Source organism: Gobius niger (assembly GCF_951799975.1).
Source record: "Gobius niger genome assembly, chromosome: 7".
Classification (NCBI taxonomy): Eukaryota; Metazoa; Chordata; class Actinopteri; order Gobiiformes; family Gobiidae; genus Gobius; species Gobius niger.
In genome coordinates this window covers 31,137,532-31,157,287 of record NC_136858.1, presented here as the reverse complement: position 1 = coordinate 31,157,287, position 19,756 = coordinate 31,137,532, and the positions used below count along the sequence as shown (strand labels likewise).

The window sequence follows — 19,756 nt, the reverse complement described above, 5'->3', positions numbered from 1 at the left end:
TGGCCACATTGTTGCATTGTTTGATAGCGTTTTATTGTCTCCGAGTTGGGGCCTGTTTTACGCAGAGTTTTCGCTTTCTATTCCACCTCTTCGCTCGGCTAAATCTACTCTCTTACGTTCAAACAGCAAGAGGAGGTTAAGAATGATGCACACAAGCCTTGGTGTTCTCAGCCTGTCCCTGATGCTGAACCAAATCCACATATGGTGCAATTATTACTGCTGCACATAACCCTGCACATTAGTCAAACCACTAAGTTTGTCTTGATCATCCCTCTCCTCCTTTTCTCAGCAGGTCATTTGAAACCAACAGGCCTATTCCTGACATTATTAAAAGTAACCACGATTAAGCCTTAGACTAATGTTTGACTACATGCAAATTTAGGAGTATCCCTATAATTCAATGCCAGTGAGGCTTAAATACAAGTCATGACTATCTAATTTCTACTTCCTTTGTGGCCGACAGTGGTCCACACCCTTTAATAAAAATAGGTGTAAGGAATAGCCCACACATTATTATGGCAAACCTGTCCCTGAACCTTTTTCGACAGCTGATTATTTTTGAACCTCCTTATACTTTGAGCTATACGTTACATCACGAGCTGTGTGGGGTCATGGCTCGGGCTTTATGGGGACCAGAGAGTATGAAGTAGGTTGGTTAACAATGCGCAGCGCAGTTGTCGTATAAAAACAGGAATAAGCCTCTTCACTGTGTACTTTGGCTCTGTCTGGAAGCTGCGCTCCACCCAAAGAACTGATAAGAGATTCCAGCACTGTGCCCTATGGGGGTTTGTGGACACTTAATGCTACTGTCTAGCAAGTCGGACACTTTGACCCCGAAAATGAATTTGCTATTGTTTTGTTTGTGGCCAAGGTCAGCAGAGTGTTGAGGGCACACAATGTTTTACTTGCGTGCTATCGAGATTAAAGTTGCTGTTGACACACAGTGCTGCTCAAAGCAAGACTCAAATTGTACAATATTTACTGGCACAAGATTAATAACTTTATTGCTAGGTCATTGGAGAAAAGGGAATGGCATTTGTCCTCAAAAAGAAAAACATAATGTGCTTATTTGCCGAACTTTCACAAACTTCTCAGGCCACGACCTCCGAAAAGACCCACAGTGAAAAATATAGTTACCCCTTTTAACCCCTACATGAACTGAGCACAATTTTGGCTTTAATCAAATCTAAAAGCTTGTTGAAAATAGTCTCAAAATAGCGACAAAAACGAGGGTGAAAGTGTCCAAAAAAAAAAAAAACAATAAAAAAGTGATGATAATGCAACAAAAAAGTCATAAAAGAGCAACAGAAAAGTGAAGAAAAAGTGACAACATGGCAACTATGTGAGGGAAAAAGATCCCTCTAGATCAGTTTTGTAGGTCGTAGCCTTTTAGATTTGGGTAAAGCTGAACTGGAGAAAATGCACTTGGTTAAGGTGGGGGTTCATTTGAAAAGGCAAAAAAAAAATCATATGACAATCATGTGTCATTGGGTTGGACAATTAATCGAAATTGAAATCCCTACTTTGGTCAATCTCAATAAAAGTCATGGGGCTTTGTAATCACACAGAAACAGCACCAAGTTTTGGAGTTTGGACAAAACAATGGAAGATCTTTGTGTAAAATGATATGGGAGGAAAACGTTTTTAGAAGAGCTTTGTCTAAAAGTCCTGTCTAAGTCCATGAATCCGCTGCATGTATTTATTTGCATTATGAAATTATTATAAATCCAAACAAAACTCGAGATTGAACAACATGAGAGATAATCATGATATCGTGATCGTCATGTCGTCCAGCCTTAATATGTAATGTTATGTATTTGACCTCACAAATGTTAGTATGTTAGCATTAGAAATCACATTAGATACAGTGTCAATAACTTTTTTTCAGTATTTTCTTAAAGTAAGCACACTGCTCGTCCATTGTTTTTCGCAAGAGATAATAATCCTATCGATCATGTTGTTAAAGTAATTGGCTGATACATACTAATAAGGTTTCTGAGGACTGCATGTTTGTCCTGGAAACAATCGGCTACTTTAACTTAAAAAAAAAAAAAAAAAGAAGTAAGCTTGAATGAAGTGCTATTTTTAGTCTCAACAGAAATCTGGAGTCTTAAAAAAGTGGCTCATCTGGCACTTTTGCTTTGCCCTGTTTTCTTATTGGAGCGCAGATTAGTGAAGGCTATTTAAAAGGATTACATTCATGGGTAGCTTGTTCGCTAAGTAGGTAATTGTTTGCACGTGACATCATACATCGGAGCGACGGGAGAGAGGGAGGCTTATGGACGACACTGCGGCTTTAAAAACATTTACTCAGACTCATGCGGATGATCTTTGGGACCCACTTGGCATTTAGGCAAATCCCTGACATTCTGCTCATGCTTCAAATGTTTTGGACTCAAATCAGGCGCATCCATTTCCCAAACTTTATCTGCACCGGAGGCCACAGGTTAAACCCACCGCATGACCCAAATACTGCAGAAATAAGTCGGATTCATTCATAATGGCCGTTACTGTACTGTCCTTTTAACTGCCCTCATCCAGGTACTTGGAGACTTTTGCTTTTAGAGTCAACAAGGAAATATTATGACTTTGAACTTGTCCTTGTGTATTGCCTCATATTTCTTGTGTGTATGACAAAAAGTTTAGAATCAAGTCACTCTTCAGTGTTCAAGGGGTATTTTGGCCTATTTGGTAAATTACACATAATCTTAATCACCTTTTTATTTAGCGCAGTTTTATAGAGGAAACACCAGGGTGCCAGGTACACGGAAAGTTATTTTCTTGTAAATGGGCTATATTTAACTTGCTCCTGAATAAGAATCTAGTTTTTAGAAGACAAAACCTCAAATCCAAGGAAAGAGCTGCTCTTCTCTGTGTGTGTGAGAGAAAAATGTTTGGGTCAGCATCGCAAGAGCCCGAGGCCACGTTGGAAATTATGGAGGCGATGTCTGTGGGTTTGGGCAGTTTTTCAGATACTTTTTGGGTGGGTTTAGCCGCTGATATTGTACCTGGCAACCCACGGGGAACAGGTACGTTAGCGCTCTTGCTCTCACAGCAGAAAGGTCCTGGGTTCGATTCCCGTGCAGGCCTTTCTATGAGGCATTTGCAAGTTTATCTCCCCTTGTCTGGGTGGGTTTCCCCCGAGTGATCCTGTTTCCCCATCAGCCAAAAACATGCAAAGTGGGTTAATCCTCCAGCCAGGTGATTCTAGCCATAAGCCCGGCTCCAGGGGTCACCGGGCGCTGCACAGAGGTGCTTCTGACGTGTCGTCCCAGCGGCATTGAAGGATGGGTTGAATACAGAGGACAAAATTCCCTACAAGGACAATAATGTCTTATTTAAAGAAGAACTGAGTAACTTGTTTATCGTTAATAAATCCTTTTCGTAGTCCCTCTGGGGGTAATACAAGTGTTAATGGGATGATTGGGGGGTCTTTCATCCCCCCCTGGTGTCTCTGGCCAGAAACTCACCCTTGCAATTTTCCCTGCCTCCAGGTCGGAAGCACAATACACACTTATAGAATCATGAAGAAGAAGCTAACAGGCTAACGGGCAAAGCTAACTGCGGGCTAGCGCCACTTAAACAGTATTTACAGCCAAGTTTGAGTGAAAAAAAAATCTCTATTGAGTAATTCGATTGTACAATATCCCTCTCTCCCTTTGTCTTTTCTGTCAGCGTAATATTTACTCTCACGGACAATTAATGAGTAAAAAAGCACAGCATGCTACGACACCTGCAGTGGCACTTATGGCCTCTAGGGGCATGAGTCACTTAGTTCTGCTTTAAGCTTAAAGATGCATTAAAGGACCATTTGTGCATATTTGACCTTGTAGTGACCCAGCGGCTGCATGGGTGGTTAGCTTAGCGCCTTTACTTTCCATCACACTTGTCCCAATGACGCTCCAAGATCAATTGTTAGGAAGGTGTTCACTGCCGACTGACCCACTCACCAGAAAACCTACAAAACGATTGATCCTGGAGCGTTGTAGAGCCCACCGTGATCGAAAGTAAAGGCGCTAAGCTAACCATCTTTAACTGTCACAAGTTTGTCCTGCTCCGACCTGCTACTAATTTATGTTGCCATGTCAGAGCAAGAGCATATCATCATAGGCATAACCAGTGCTTCCGATTTGCACACCTCTACCTGTACTATAGCAAATTGCACTATATATTATGGTTAGACCTTTGCTTGTACAATCCGAAATCAATAGTTTAAAAAATAGTATATCCGACACTGTCACAAAAAAGAAACCTAAAGCCCTTAAGAAGTATGTTTTTATGCACCCACAGTACATTGAGTAAATAAATATGTACTTTTGGGCTCTTTTTAGAACATGTACAACTCCCTGTCCTGCCTATCCAGCCACTTTGCTGCACTGCGGATCTACTTTTTGTTCACCCACATTTGACTAAGCTTCATTTCTTTCGCAGGTGACCCCGGGAAGCAAAGCGGCTGAGGCGAACCTCTGCATCGGGGACCAGATCATCGCCATAGACGGAGAGTCGACGGAGGGCATGACGCACATCGAGGCCCAAAACAAAATCAAGGGCTGCATAGAGGAGATGGCGCTCTCTATCGACAGGTGGGACGTCCCGACATGCGCGGGGCAGATCTGTGTAGCCTCGGGCCTGAACACGACGATGAGTAATCTGATAGCAGGCGGGCGGGCGGGCAGCCAGGTGTTCAGACTGAGTGACGTGGAGCGTAGTCATGCATAAGAACGGGACGGGCTTTTTGGTCTGTACATGTGTCGGAGACTTGTTCCCACATTCAGAATCGCCTCAAAGCTGAGTTAAAACATGAAATGACATCTAACATACGGCATTGTTCATATGATTTTAGTTGCCCTTATTTTGGGGCTGGAAAATTTAAATTGTCCATTGTTTTTAGGGCTTAGAATGTAAGAAGATGCTTTGGGTAAAGTGTCAGATGTCTTTTAAACGAGGATAAAAAGAGCACATGAGCGAAATTATTAAAGGGACCCGCAAAAAAGACTGCATGTGCTGTTGGTATCCCATTTTGTTCGATTGTCCATGTGGAAAACGGATCCTGATTCACTTCACTGTCTGACGAAACTGTACATAATGTGCGTTGTGTTTAATTCACATGGAGAATCTGGATGTTCGAGCGGTATCTTAAAAAAAAACACCTTTAACATATGGATATAGATATAGATGTATAGATGCATGAGAGCTACAAACTATTTGCGGCAGCCTCTAACAATGTTGAAACTTTCACAGCTTGGAAACCAATAGTGTAGCTTCAATTCGAGAAAAAGCGTTTCGTCGTACCAAAGAAAAGGTTCCAGATTTATAGTTGTAAAAATATGACTTATCCTTCTACTATTATAGGAGAAACATCAAGCCAAATGAATGTCTATTTGTCAATTCTGAGCAAAGTGTACGTAATCATACTTCATGTTAAGAAATTGTGAAATTGATTCGCTCGACAGGCTCAGACCTGTGTTTGTTTTTGAGCTTAGTTCACTTTTTATGTCGGCGTTGTCTAAACCTGAAGATTATGCCTTACTGCAGAAATACACATGAAGTTATGTAAGATGATATGGACAGTTTAACCAGCGCTAAGGACCTCTTAGCAGCACAATTGGGGTCACTGGGTCACTGCTGACTCTTGACTTCAGCTCATGTTTAAATGGATGTATGTGGCACAATAGATGAACAAAGTTTATGGTGCCTTCAGGCTGTGGCGGCGATCGTGTTACAACAATGACGGCTTGTAAATGTCTCAATATTTTTTAACAGCAGGACACCTGATCGAGGACATGCCGTAAATATGTCACTATATAGAAATCTGTGATTACTAGATGTGTTTTGCAAAAAGTATTACTATTGGGATAAGATTAGCAATTCATGTTATAAAAAACTTCACATCCATCCATCCATCCATTTTCTTCCGCTTTATCCGGGGCCGGGTCGCGGGGGCAGCAGTCTCAGCAGAGATGCCCAAACTTCCCGATCCACACACACCTCCTCCAGCTGTTCTGGGGGGACCCCGAGGCGACACCAGGCCAGCTCGGAGACATAGTCCCACCACCGTGTCCTGGGCCTTCCACGAGGCCTTGTCCCACTAGGACATGCCTGGAACACCTCCCGCGGGAGGCGACCAGGAGGCATCCGGAACAGATGCCCGAGCCACCTCAGCTGGCTCCTTTCGACGTGAAGGAGCAGCGACTCTACTCCGAGCTCCTCCCGGGTAACTGAGCTCCTCACCCGATCTCGGAGGGTGCGCCCAGCCACCCTGCGAAGGAAACTCATTTCGGCCGCTTGTATTCGCGATCTTGTCCTTTCGGTCATGACCCAAATCTCATGACCATAGGTGAGGGTGGGAACGTAGATCGATCGGTAAATCGAGAGCTTTGCCCCGACTCAGCTCCCTTTTCACCACGACAGACCGATACAGCGACCGCATCACTGCTGACGCCGCACCGATCCGTCTGTCGATCTCACGCTCCATCCGTCCCCCACTTGTGAACAAGATCCCGAGATACTTGAACTCCTCCACTTGAGGCAAGGACTCCCCACCGACCTGAAGAGGGGAAGCCACCTTTTTCCGGTAGAGAACCATGGCCTCGGATTTGGAGGTGCTGATCCTCATCCCGGCCGCTACACACTCGGCTGCAAACCGCCCCAGTGCGTGCTGAAGGTCCTGGTTCGTTGAAGCCATCAGAACAACATCGTCCGCAAACAGCAGTGATGAGACTCTGAGGCTCCCAAACCGGACACCCTCCGGCCCCTGGCTGCGCCTAGAAATTCTGTCCATAAAAGTAATGAACAGAACCGGTGACAAAGGGCAGCCCTGGCGGAGACCAACACGCACCGGGAACAGGTCTGACTTACTGCCGGCAATGCGAACCAAGCTCCTGCTGCGGTCATACAGGGAACGGACAGCCCTTAGCAGAGGGCCCCGGACCCCATACTCCCGGAGCACCCCCCACAGGGCACCACGAGGGACACGGTCGAACACTTTCTCCAGATCCACAAAACACATGTGGACTGGTTGGGCGAACTCCCACGAACCCTCGAGTACCCGATGAAGGGTATAGAGTTGGTCCAGTGTGCCACGACCAGGACGAAAACCGCATTCAACCGCAAAAACTTCACATTTTAAACTAATTCCAGAGCTTTAATGTTTGACTGAAATATGAACTTAACTAATACAAGAATTCATTTGTGCTGTATTCATTGTATTTTTGTAGCAATTGCACATAAGACAATATTTCTTTAATCACTTACTCTATTAATCTGTTCAGTGTGAACAGCAGAGTACAAATTTCATTGTACAGCGAACTTGTTCCACATTGTGCATATGACAGGAAACGTTATGCATTTCAGTTTGTCTTTCAGTTCATGTTTGTAGAGGGGTAAACTACAAGGCTGGCAACTTTTAAACACAATAAAAACCTAGTGGGAATTTTTTAGTGTTTACAAAGGAGTCCAATATCCTGACAGTCTTTGCAATCTGCAAACATTCGAATTGGGATTCAAATGTATGCAGCTGGACTTGTTATGCAAAGGTTTACAATTATGGAGCATTACTGAATGAAAGTGAGGATCTAAAATGCCATATGAACAATTGTCTTTTTTAATGTACCAGAGACCACAAAAAATGACTCAAGATTTATGTCTTTTTGGTTCAAGATCCTATTTACTCCAAAGTGAACACATAATTTCCGCATCTTTGGTCCACATTGTATATAGATATGCAAACGTGCAGAACTAAACTGTAAGGCCCTTTAAAGGGACTATACGGAGTTTAAACACGCTAAAATTATGTATTTTCCTCCCCCAACATGTTCCACCAATGTCCTGTGGTGAAGCACGAGCTTAATATAGAAGCTGCAATTATGCATAAGACCAGAGGTGGCAATAGCGAGTATAAAATGACCAACTTGTATATAGCCCCTTTAAAGTGCATGTGACACATTAGAAACAATTTTTGCTAAACATAGTTGACACAATTTATATTTAAGATTGTGCTTAACATTTTAACCAGCTTTCTTTAGTTTGCATTTTTTTTTTTTTTTTTTCACTTCCTTATTGGACACTGACAGGAAGTGACATAGAGGCAAACAACTTTAAACTGTTGCCGTGCCAACCATGTTATGTTAATGGAAAAAAGGGTAAGGAAAGTTTTGAACTGCTTGAACTTAACCTTTATCTATGTCACCTCCTGTCAGTGGCATATAAATATAACTTTTCTTCCCATGTCACTTCCTGTCCGTGGCATATAAATATAACTTTTCGTCCAACATTTCTTCATTAAAATTGCTGATTCACTGAAATAAAATTATAATTATGGCTTTAGTTGCAACAGATGTTATCAATCTAGTTCAGTATTATATTCAAAAGCATTAAAACCTGCCATATGCTCTTCTTTAAAGCACTTAAGCAAGACCAAAGCATGACTAGTGTGCTTCTAACCTCTGTTTTTACTAACTAAGCACAGTAACTGCCCACCTGCGCCTGGTAAATTTGCTCATCGGCTGCGCTCTGTATTTCAGCTGCTCCACTGTCTGTAATTTGTCACGTTCGGATGACTACCTTCCTCTGCAGCCCACATCAGAGCCGGCAGCTAACCCCAAATTTGTGTTTTCCTTTTTCTCTTTGTCCTCCAGGTCAGACTACAAAATGTGGTCACCGCTCGCCTCGGAGGGAGGGAAGGCCCATCCGTACAAGATGAACCTCATCTCGGAGCCCAAGGTGTGTCTTTTTTCATTCACTGCAATCGTTAATAACTGGCCTGTGTATGTCATTTGAGCGAGGACGGTTTGTACAGGGAGGCAAGTGCAGTGAAGTCCACATTTGTTGGGTGTATCTCTGTTATCCAGGCAATTAAGCAGCAACAGCAGGTCTCCAGTGTAATACAGCAGACTATCTTTTCATTATCATTCTTAATTGATTTGAAAAGGAAGATAAATTATATATGGGTCATTTGTGTTCCCAAACATCTTCATATCTAGCTCAGCTTTGCACAAATAATGAAAATAAGTGGGAGAAATGGTTGTGAAGTGACTGAGACCAGAGTCCTATACCAGCTCTTTAAGAAAACGGAAAAAGTGGTTCAAAATGGTCAACAATACAAGATGGACTTGAAATGCTTTGCTTATTGAAAAACATTGAGCATATTTTGTAAAATGTAAAAAAAATATATAATTGGAGTTGACTACCTGGAATGAAGACCTGATCATATATTTGTATGCACATTAAACATATGTTATGTTTAACAGAAATTGACACCAATGCCATACACTAGAAAAGTAATCTTCTTAGCCTTCACTTTATTCTGCTGGAGCCAGTGGCATCATCTAACCACCTCCATATTTCACAGTAGGTATGGTGGACTTTTTGTTGTCAACAAGGCCTATGATGGCTTATGATGAAAAGTGCACCATACCTACTGTGACATATGGAGCTGGTTCGCTGATGCCAGTGGCTCCAGCAGAATAAAGTGAAGGTCCCGTCATTGGCCATCTCAATCTCCTGACCTCAATATCATTGAACTTCTGTGGGGAGAGTTCAGTTAATGCAAGACAGCCCATGAACTTGCAGGAACTGGAAGCTTTTTTGCCAAGAAGAATGGGCTGCTTTACCACCAGAACAAATAAGCAACCTCATTCACAACTACCACAAAAGACTCCAAGCTCTCATTGATGCTAAAGGGGGCAATACACCACTTTTAATCAGTCGTTTTGGTACTTTCTTTTTTCATTATGATTTAAAAATAGCAAACTCAGTTGTTTGACCATAAATGGCTTCACACAACCACTAACTATGAGTTGTCTTTCATACTCTTTGAATAACACAGCTGTGAGTTAAAACCTCTTATTGCCAATGGAACAAGCACATTTTTACATTTAAATGTGAATTTGTCTGATTTCAAGTGGGATTCATGCTTGTTCCTTTGGTATAGCATAGCATTTATCTTCGATCAGTTCATATCAACTTAAACTCGATATAAAGTACCTTAATTCAAGCCATTTATCTTATAGACCGTCCTTTTTCCTGTGTGGTTCAATCATACTAAAAATTTTAGCCAAGTGTCACCAGGAATATGCCAAGACTAACACACTGTACCTAGTTTAAATCTGCAAATGTGAGTGTAAACCTGAATAAGTCTAAATAAACTTGTATATGCGGTCCCTACAACCACTGACCCCACAGTTGGAGTGCCACTGCCACAGACTTCATAACCAGTGGGGAAAATTGATGTGAAAACCATTCCTACAGGTAGCCCTGTACTTACTGGAAAGCTGCTTGTTCGTTCCCATCCTGCCGCAAAGGATTGTGGGCTTGGAGGGCTGCCAACCATGAGGTCACTGTTTGTGTCCTAACGGGAGGTTGCCAAGGAGACGGTGGTTTATCAGCCAAAGAGTGACGTAAGCCTGGGTCATGTCCGTCGTGTGGAAAGTTGAGCACAGAATGTGACTTCATGTAGGAAACTGTTTGGAGTGATCACTGGGCACACGCTTTTTATCACCAGCGCAAAGGAAATGTCTGTCAGAGCACTCGTCTGCAGCGTGCCATAGTCTGTGTGTTCATAGGGTTGCACAATACAAAGGAAAAGTCCAGTCATTGTTTAGAATATTTGGGTAATTAGGGAAGGGGTTTTGTACAGCATTTTTCACAGAACACAAGTCAAGCAAAGCGCTCCACAAGGAACAATTTTTCATTCACTCCGTACTCTGCGGTGGTTAGGTGCAGATGTAGCTCACCAAAACCCACCAAACTCACTCACACAACATTCATCCAGACGATTGGTATCACCTGACCCATCATTTGCTTCTCGGATCTGATCGGGCATTACCTCCTGAAAGTGCACACTGTCGTTGTGTCCTTGGGCAAGACACTTCACCCACATTGCCCCCAGGGTCTGCGTACATTGGTGTATGAATGAGAGTGTGAATGGGTGAGTGGGTCCTTGCTGTAAAGCGGGGGGGTATTATGCTTTTTTCAATCACATAGCACCAGTCTATAGCTCACTACAATGATGACCAAACCTTCTGTTGGTCTGTAAATGCAGTGAATTAAAATAACTGCCTTGTATAAAATTGCTCTCTCAAAATGGCTGTAGTGAATGTCTTGAAATAGGCCTCTGTCTCTTTAAGAACCTCTGATCCTTTCCGACACGCCCCCTCCACACGCTGTCTGTGGCATCAGTGGGGAGGGGGTTCTGCTGAGGAGCAGTGATTGGCTACTCGGCTGGTGACGAAAGCTCGGAGGCGTCTCCAGGAGGTGGGGGCGTTCCTAGGAGGACTCAGGCAAACCTATCCCTAAAATGGCTGCCATCAGAGTTTATACAGATTACTCAAAAATACGTGAATGTGCCAACACTTCAGGCATGTTTTTAATGAGGGAGGGACATAATAACATGATGTAAAGCTTGAAAAAGTCGATTTTGCATAATACCCCCCCTTTAACATGTTTCATTGATTTTTAGACAGATTTGAAACAAACAACCGCAAATCCGTGGCTAAATCAAGACTAAAGCATGATGGGAATTGAACCCAGGACTTCCAGACTCTAAAACACTATACTGTCTCTGCAGCTTGTTCCTAGGGTTGCACATTAAAGTCAATGAAACTAAAGATGACGTTAGTGTGTGAACGAATGAATGTTTTGTAGACGTTGTATTGCACCTAGAAACTAGAAAGGCCCCACCTTCGACATGAGTGGAAAATCAACACTGGCTCTAAGCTCTTCATGTATCAGATGCAAACCGAGGTTGTTTCTATGTTGATGCATCACCCCAATAAATGAATAAACACTGCTTAACCAAGTAAATCAAGTTATTTCGGTGTAGCCCGATGTATCACAGCAGAAGTCGCCTCACACGGCTGCACCGATATCACTGATGTACAAACAGTAACAGTCTGAAACCAGTAATGACACAGAAAACATGCAGAGACTGGGGATGTGCTCACACTTGTAATGTTGGATCCACATGTCCTTGCAGAGGCGTAAGTACTTGAGTAACTTTTTGAAGGAGCTCTTATTAGAGTAGTTTAAAAGAGTTAAAAGAGTTAAAAAAAAAAAAGTTTTGCCTGTCCGATCTTAGTTATAACAATCTTAGTCACAAAAGATTCATGTCGACCAGGTATAAATGTAGTTTTTGTTTTGTGCTCCTGTTTCTTCAGAATGTTATATTTATGGTATTTTCATTGGAAATATTAGTATTTTCACATAACAAGTTTTGTTTTGCATCATTTATATAACAACTTTTACACTCAAACAGTTCCTCAGTTACTCGCAGTGCTCAAGTACTTTATTTTGCTTTTACTTGAGTGTTTATATGACTCAATACTTTTTACTTGTACTTAGTAGTAGTAAAAACATTTCAAAGTAACGTTGCTCTTGAGTAAATATTTTGGCTCCTCTACCCACTAGGGCTGGGATAAAATATCTGATCGGATTTGGATCGCAATACTTTGTGTTGCAATACCAAGTATCGATACTTTATCAAGTATCACAATACTTTCAATACTTGTGTTTGGAGGGATTTTTGTCCTTTGCACTTTGATACATTTTGTGACAATGCATTTTTCAGTCTTACTACTTCAGTAAATGTCAAATGGCATTTGGTTTCAAAACTTTGGACACATGATTTACACATTTTATGATACACATATTACTTCATCATAATTACTTATTAATTCGAGATCGGATCGGCCCCTAAGTATCGTGATATGAATCGGATCGTGGCAAAAGGGGATCGTTCCCAGCCGTACTACTCACCTCTGCCAGTAAATGTGGACTTCCCCCAAATTTAGTCAAAACCAGGTGAAATGTTTGAGCACTAAACCAAGTCCTAAAGCTGAAAAACTATGACACAAGTTAGACATTTTATTATAAGGAAGAACATTTCATTTGGATAAAGATTATTTTCTTCTGTATTGTGCATCCCTATCCTCTTTTTGTATTGTACCTTTTATAAAGTCCATTGCGATGCCAGTCTGCTGCTCTGCTCCCGGCTCCGTTTGTCCTCATGGAGTCTTTGGGGTTTTCTGGTATTTAAAGAGCGACGCTTTGAGCATGAGCTAAATCCCGGTTATTTCTGTGTTGCCGTTTTGCAGCATGAGCTGGTTCTGGTGGTATTTAGGCGCCCGCTCTGATGGCATGCCAGAGCTATGACATGTTTGCTTTTTCAAAAAACGTTAGCCACTTAGCTGTAATTAGCCAAGAATCCTAACATTATGCCCCAGAATGTCTCAATTATGTGTTAGATGGGCCCCACAGAGAAGCGGGGGGTTTCTGCTCTGAAAAGGCAAGTTTTAGTTCAAGGCATGTTTTCGAAGTCCGCTCTCTACTTTTTAATTATTTTAGGGACTTTACAGAGAAGTTGTAGATCAAGATTGATACTCAGATGTCTAGCAGGTTTTAAATGACATAGAAAACAGCGGGAAAAACGTCTCTATGAAGAAAATATATGCTGATTGTTGACACAGAAAGTGTTAAGTTTTGGTAAAATATCGCAGTAATGTGTCTAAATAAACAGTTTCTACAAAGTGTGTGGGACAAAACAAGACTTAAATCTCGACCAAAAAGACCTTAAAATGGGAGTAAATAAAATAATCATGACCTACGTGCACATGTTTAACCTCTTAACCCCCAGCTTAAGCTAATTTTCTCCAGTTTGACTTTACCCAAATCTAAACAAACTTCATAAGTGTCAAAAAAGCGAGAGAACGCACCAAAAAAAAGTATTAGTAGCGCAAAAACAAAAGAAAAAAAGAGTTACAAAAAACACAACAAAAATACAAAAAAAAAATAGTGACAACATAAGGAACAATCTTAGATCCATTTTGTAGGTCTTAGCTTTCAAATGAGGCGTTACTCTGGCCTATAGGCTGAAAACTCCAGTCGAGAGATTTGGGTAAAGCCGAACTGGGGAAAATGTGCTTGGTTCAGGTGGTAAGAGGTTAACTTTTGTTTTGTTCCACACTGCAAAAAAATGGTTAGGAAGACTTAATGGGTCTAGATGCAAGTCGGCCATTTTATACTCACTACTGCCACCTCAGGCCATATGTGTAATTGCAGCTTCTATATTAATTTAATTTTAGAGGCAGTTGTGGTGAAGAGGTCTGAGAACTTTCTACACATTAGGACTTGGCTGGTACATGTAGGGGGAGGATTTAAACTCAGTATAGTCTCTTTAAGTGATACTTTGACACTTTTGTTACACTTTTTTCCCTCTATAAAAATAATAATGAATGTCCCTTTTTATTGTGAATTAATTTGTCTGTCTCCCTACTTTAATGTGCCCTTTTACTTGCAACATACCACTAGTGTCCATAAAAATACATACAAATAATGAATATCTAACAATTGTTTTCAATCTTCCAATGAGCAGTCCAGCAAATATGCACGAAGTCTCCCGTCTCTCACCCAAAGTTTGCTATGTAAAGTAGCATGCCACAGATGGTTTGAAGTGTGCCACATCATTGGTTCAGTCTCGTTTGGATTTATGCACAAATGTACACAAAGTAACACTAATATGACGACAGCTGGTCAGTGCGTGTCCTCACTGCATCCCACTGCATGCTCCCATTGTCGTCTAGACCTCGTTGCACTCGTTCTAGCTTTGCTAATCGGCCTCTTCTTCCTCAGGAGGTGAAGCCCATCGGCTCCGCTCACAACAGGAGCGCTCTGCCGTTCAGCGGGTTCGGGCCCAAAGTCGTGACAAACCAGTACAACAGCCCGTCCGGCCTCTACTCCTCGGAGAACATCCAGGACTTCAACTCCGCCGTGGACGAGGTCAAAACCATCACCAGCGAGCCCAACAACAAGTGAGTATTTTCTGAACAGTGATTTTTCTTTTAGAGTGTAGGCTTATTAGTCCTTTAAAGGAGCTATACCTGCTTTTACTTCTTGAAATGGGATGAAAATTATTTTATCCTTCTTTAGTATAATGTTAACTCTAATGTTTGTGGGGAAAACGGCATGCTTCAAATTCTTAAACGTTTGTGTCAATTTCATGAACTTTCAGGCCATTTTTCTAGCATATTTGTGAACATGACCCTGAAAACTGACCCTGCAAGTTGTGAAATGTGTTTATATTCTTTGTCCCTGTAAAGAATTTGGATGCTTCAAATATATTGGGAAAGTTGCAACTAACATTTTGATTTAGTTACTTCCCCTTTCATTGTTTGCAATCAAAGAATCCGGTATAGGGCCTTTTAATCTCTGTATGTAGTATATTTATAAACAGAGGTGGGTAGTTCTCAGTTACATTTTCTCAAGTAGCGTTTTGAAGAAACTGTACTTATCAGAGTATTTACTTCATTACAATATTACTCTAGCAGTAAACAAAAAGTACTGAATGATATATCTTTACTCTTGAGTGAAAACAAATAATTACGTGTCCCACTGTGAGTAAATTAAAAAGTTACAAAAGCTTCACGTCGACCTAAAATATACATAGTTTTTGTTTTGTGCCAAAATGGAAATATGTTTTGTTCCTAATAATTTATGTAACAACCAAAACATAAATCAGAGTTTTACACTCAGTTACTCTGTACGAACAGTACTCGAGTAAAGATTTTCTTCATTCCTTTTTTTTTCTTTTTCTTGTGTATTTTACTTGTACTTGTACAAAGTAACGTTACTCTTGAGTACATATTTTTGCCACTTTAACCTCTTAACCCCCTCTCGAACCAGTTTGGCATTACCCAGATCTTAAAGCTTCTTGAACAAAGCGTCAAAACAGTGACAGAAAGGAGAATAAAAATTGAACAAAAAAGTGAAAAAAGCAACAAAATTGCGACAAAAAGAAGCAACAAAAGAACAACATAAAACTGCCGGAAAAGCAACAATAACACAATTAAAAAGTGACAAAACGAGACGAAAACATGACAGAAAAGCGCCAAAAAAAGCGATGAAGAAAGACTTGACACAGTAGTTCCAGCATTGCTACAAAGTGGTAATGTAAGTCGTAATCAGTACAAGAAACAGCAGTAGAAGGAGCACTAACGGATTAACGTGCCTTTTCTAACATATGCAAATAATTACCCTTCAACATCAGAACGTTTTACAATGTGTTGTAGTTAATTACACATTAGCATGACATCTTCCAGGAATTATTCAAGACTCGAACCGCTGAGGTTTTAAAAACATTAGTGGTTTGAGGGGAAATTCAGCACCTCATTCGGTTTCCTCCAGGACTCAAAACCAGGATATTAAAGCTCATTGTTTTTGTGTTAATTGAGCATTACATTTTTTTTTTCTCCTAAATTGTGTGAGAATCTTTGCAGTCACTGACCGGTTCTCCCTTGTTTTGCAGATCTCCCACAGACTCGTCCAAGCCTGGCGCGAAGAGGCCCCCGGTCACTGAGGGATCTGAGGTTTACAAAATGCTGCAGGAAAACCAGGAGTCCGACGAGCCTCCGCGGCAATCCGCCTCCTTCAAAGTGCTGCAGGAAATACTAGAGACGGGTAAACCTGACTTTGGATCTACTCACTTTCCGCTGTATGGGATATCGTTCTGCTTTTCAGTGTCATTACTGTTATTTTCTGTGATTCAGACAAGCCCTCGGGATTCAGGAGCGTCAAAGCGCCAACAAATAAGATCGGCGCTTCTGTGGGGAACGCAGACAAACTGCCCATGTGCGACAAGTGTGGCTCTGGCATTGTGTAAGTGGAATATTTATCTGTTCCTCCTCAAACCTTAGTCAATGAGCGAAAGAGACATGTGGTTGTTTGTGTAAGGGCTCCATCTAGTGGCCATCTATAGTCAGTTCATCACAAAAGCAAATTTCAACTCTAATCTTTGCTGTTGGGGAACTAAAAGTAATTTAAGTTTGGGACTTTTTAGATGAATCTACCACTACATTCATGTGTTTCCATTCAATGCATGGCTCATAAACATGTCCCAAAAATACAGTATGTAAGTTTAAGTTTAAGTTTAATGGTTTTGTATAGCCCAATATCACAACAGAAGTCGCCTCACAGGGCTGCACCAAACATTAAGGCAATAAAACAGAGCAATAAATATGACATTTTAAAGTTCTGGTGAATCCAGGCAAATATAATGTCCAATAAGCGTCGGCAGCAGGTAGCGACGAGCGGCGTGGGTGTCCCCCGTCCTTAGACTCTCCAGCACGGCAAGGAAAAACTTAAAAACCCGGCAGGAGAAAAGACAAACCTTGGGGAGAACCACAGAAGGAGAGATCCACTCCCATGGACGGACAGGCTATAGAGACCCAGGGCCGAAGGATCCCTCAGCAGACGGGCCAAGATCACAGACCGTCCAGTCCTCAGATTCCAGAATGTAGGGTTCAGCCGGGTTCCTCCGTTCGATCTAGACAAGCACTCCCGAGGGGGAGTGGGACAGGAGACACCATGTGAATAGTGATGAACAGACTACAGATAAATTAAATATTGTATCATTATAAGACAAAGTCTGCAGTAAGAAGAAGAGGATAGCGCTCAGTGGACCGTACTTCCCACAGCAGTGTTCCTCCTGAGGCAGCTTTACTTCAGGCTGTGGGTTAGAGCTTTACCTAACTGACCTGATTATAAGCTAATTCGAAGAGGTACGTTTTGAGCCTAGTCTTAAATGTATGGACTGTGTCTGTACATAGCTATTGTATGTACAATAGGTTCGCATCTGGGGCCAGGACTCTCCTGGAAATAAGGGGGAGAGCAAGGGCCCCGCCAATATATCGGACCGATGTGAGGTATTTTACAATATTGGCTATCGGACAATATCAGACTAGACAAATGCTGATATCTCCGAAAATGAAAGGGCACAGTCAGAGCTTTAAAATTAACCCTCTCCCAATTATACACATTTTATGTTGTAGACTTTAGTTTAGAATTTTGTTTTGGAATCTACTTATTTTTGTCTTTCAAACAAGCTTCCTCTGAATTACCTGTTAAACATGAATATACAGCGTCCAGTGCTGCTTTTTCCAAAAATATCAGCAGGGCATAATCAGCATCTGCCAATTAAAGTCCCCAATAATCGGCATCGGCCTTAGAAAAAAACATTATCGACCTCTATTAGATATATTTCTATATATTTCTATGATTAAACCGTTTATTATAGCAATACATGTTTAGCTATAGGATATTTAAAACTATTTTGGCCTATACATCGGCTATTGGCCAGGCCAACCCCCTTCATATCCTTGGCACGTGGTATATTGGCAGGTGTGCCTTTAAACTCTTAATATTTAAATTTTTGATATTTTACTTCAGGGCTCTTGACACATGACCAGAAGTGGGTGGGACTGTTGAGCTCTTCACAGGAGAGCTTACAGCCTATATGTCAGTGTCAGTGCATTTGAAAGCTGAGACCTTTTAGTTTCTAAAAATGTGCATAATATCTGTGTGGGTGAAACACAACTTCCATCACATTGGCAGTCCCCTAACCCCTGACCCCTGACCCTAAAGACAACAGGTTAATGTGCTGTACTGGTTTACCATTTTAATGTGCATTTGTTTTTAATTTTATATTTATCTTCTGTTAATATAGCGTTTGCCCGACCAACTTTTTTCTTATCACTATTAAAGAAGAAGAATATAGATAAAGAAATTGACACTGTTTTTATTGCTTTTGTCTTCTGTTTCAGGGGTGTGGTGGTCAAACTACGGGACAAGTTTCGCCACCCAGAGTGTTACACCTGCACAGACTGCGACACAAACCTCAAACAAAAGGGACATTTCTTTGTGGAGGATCAAATCTACTGCGAGAAACACGCGCGGGAGCGAGTGACGCCACCAGAGGGCTACGACGTGGTCACCGTGTTCCCCAAATAAGACCCACAAACCAAAACCTTGATCCGCAAAGGCCTTGTCTCTTGCGTTACGCTTCAGTATGTTTCTAAAGGAAAACTTGTGACTTTGCACATTTTTGTTTAAAGCAAATAAGGAGATGGACTTTTCTGAATGCAAACTGCACATTGAAATCTGCCACTGTATTTTAGAAATCTGTGCCATGTATTTCCGATGGTCATGCTTTACTTCACGAAACATGAACCACTTTACAAAACAGCTTTTTGATGTTTTTATTATGAAAATGGAAATTGCCAAATAAATATTTCAGCTTGTACCACCGCTGCCTTTTTGAAATGTATTTAATGGTGTTTTTGTCCACGTTAAAGAACAATGCTACAATACCCATGTCATTAATATTTAGATATATTGAGGCCTGTTTTGGAGTGCTTTTAAAGAGGGGGTATTATGCTTTTTTCAATCACATAGCACCAGTCTATATCACACTACAATGATGACGAAACCTTCTGTTGGTCTGTAAATGCAGTAAATTAGAATAACTGCCTTGTATAAAATTGCTCTCTCAAAATGGCTGTAGTGAATGTCTTGAAATGGGCCTCTGTCTCTTTAAGAACCTCTGACCCTTTCCCACACGCCCCCTCCACACGCTGTCTGTGGCATCAGTGGGGAGGGGGTTCTGCTGAGGAGCAGTGGTTGGTTACCCGGCTGGTGATGAAAGCTCGGAGGCGTCTCCAGGAGGTGGGGGCGTTCCTAGGAGGACTCAGGCAAACCTATCCCTAAAATGGCTGCCATCAGAGTTTTTACAGATTACTCAAAAATGCGTGAATGTGCCAAGGCAGCACTTCAGGCATGTTTTTAATGAGGGAATGACATAACATGATGTAAAGCTTGGAAAAAGTCTATTTTGCATAATACCCCCCCTTTAAACTGTGGCCACAGTTGTTTTATAGGATTGACCACTTTTACGAGGGCTCGTGATGAAAATATGACCAAAAATGTGACA

At 41.5% G+C, this 19,756-nt stretch overlaps 1 protein-coding gene across 1 annotated transcript in view; it reads left to right on the top strand.

The window, feature by feature from the left end:
• The window catches only part of pdlim1 (PDZ and LIM domain 1 (elfin)), a 19,461-nt gene extending 392 nt beyond the window's left edge, over positions 1 to 19,069 (top strand). The window contains exons 2-7 of the mRNA XM_079560604.1: positions 4,432 to 4,583; positions 8,637 to 8,721; positions 14,626 to 14,804; positions 16,298 to 16,449; positions 16,539 to 16,647; positions 18,591 to 19,069. Coding sequence (XP_079416730.1) covers positions 4,432 to 4,583; positions 8,637 to 8,721; positions 14,626 to 14,804; positions 16,298 to 16,449; positions 16,539 to 16,647; positions 18,591 to 18,777 — 864 coding nt within the window. The 3' untranslated portion in view covers positions 18,778 to 19,069. The remainder of the gene's footprint in view (positions 1 to 4,431; positions 4,584 to 8,636; positions 8,722 to 14,625; positions 14,805 to 16,297; positions 16,450 to 16,538; positions 16,648 to 18,590) is intronic.
• The last annotated feature ends 687 nt before the right edge of the window (positions 19,070 to 19,756 follow it).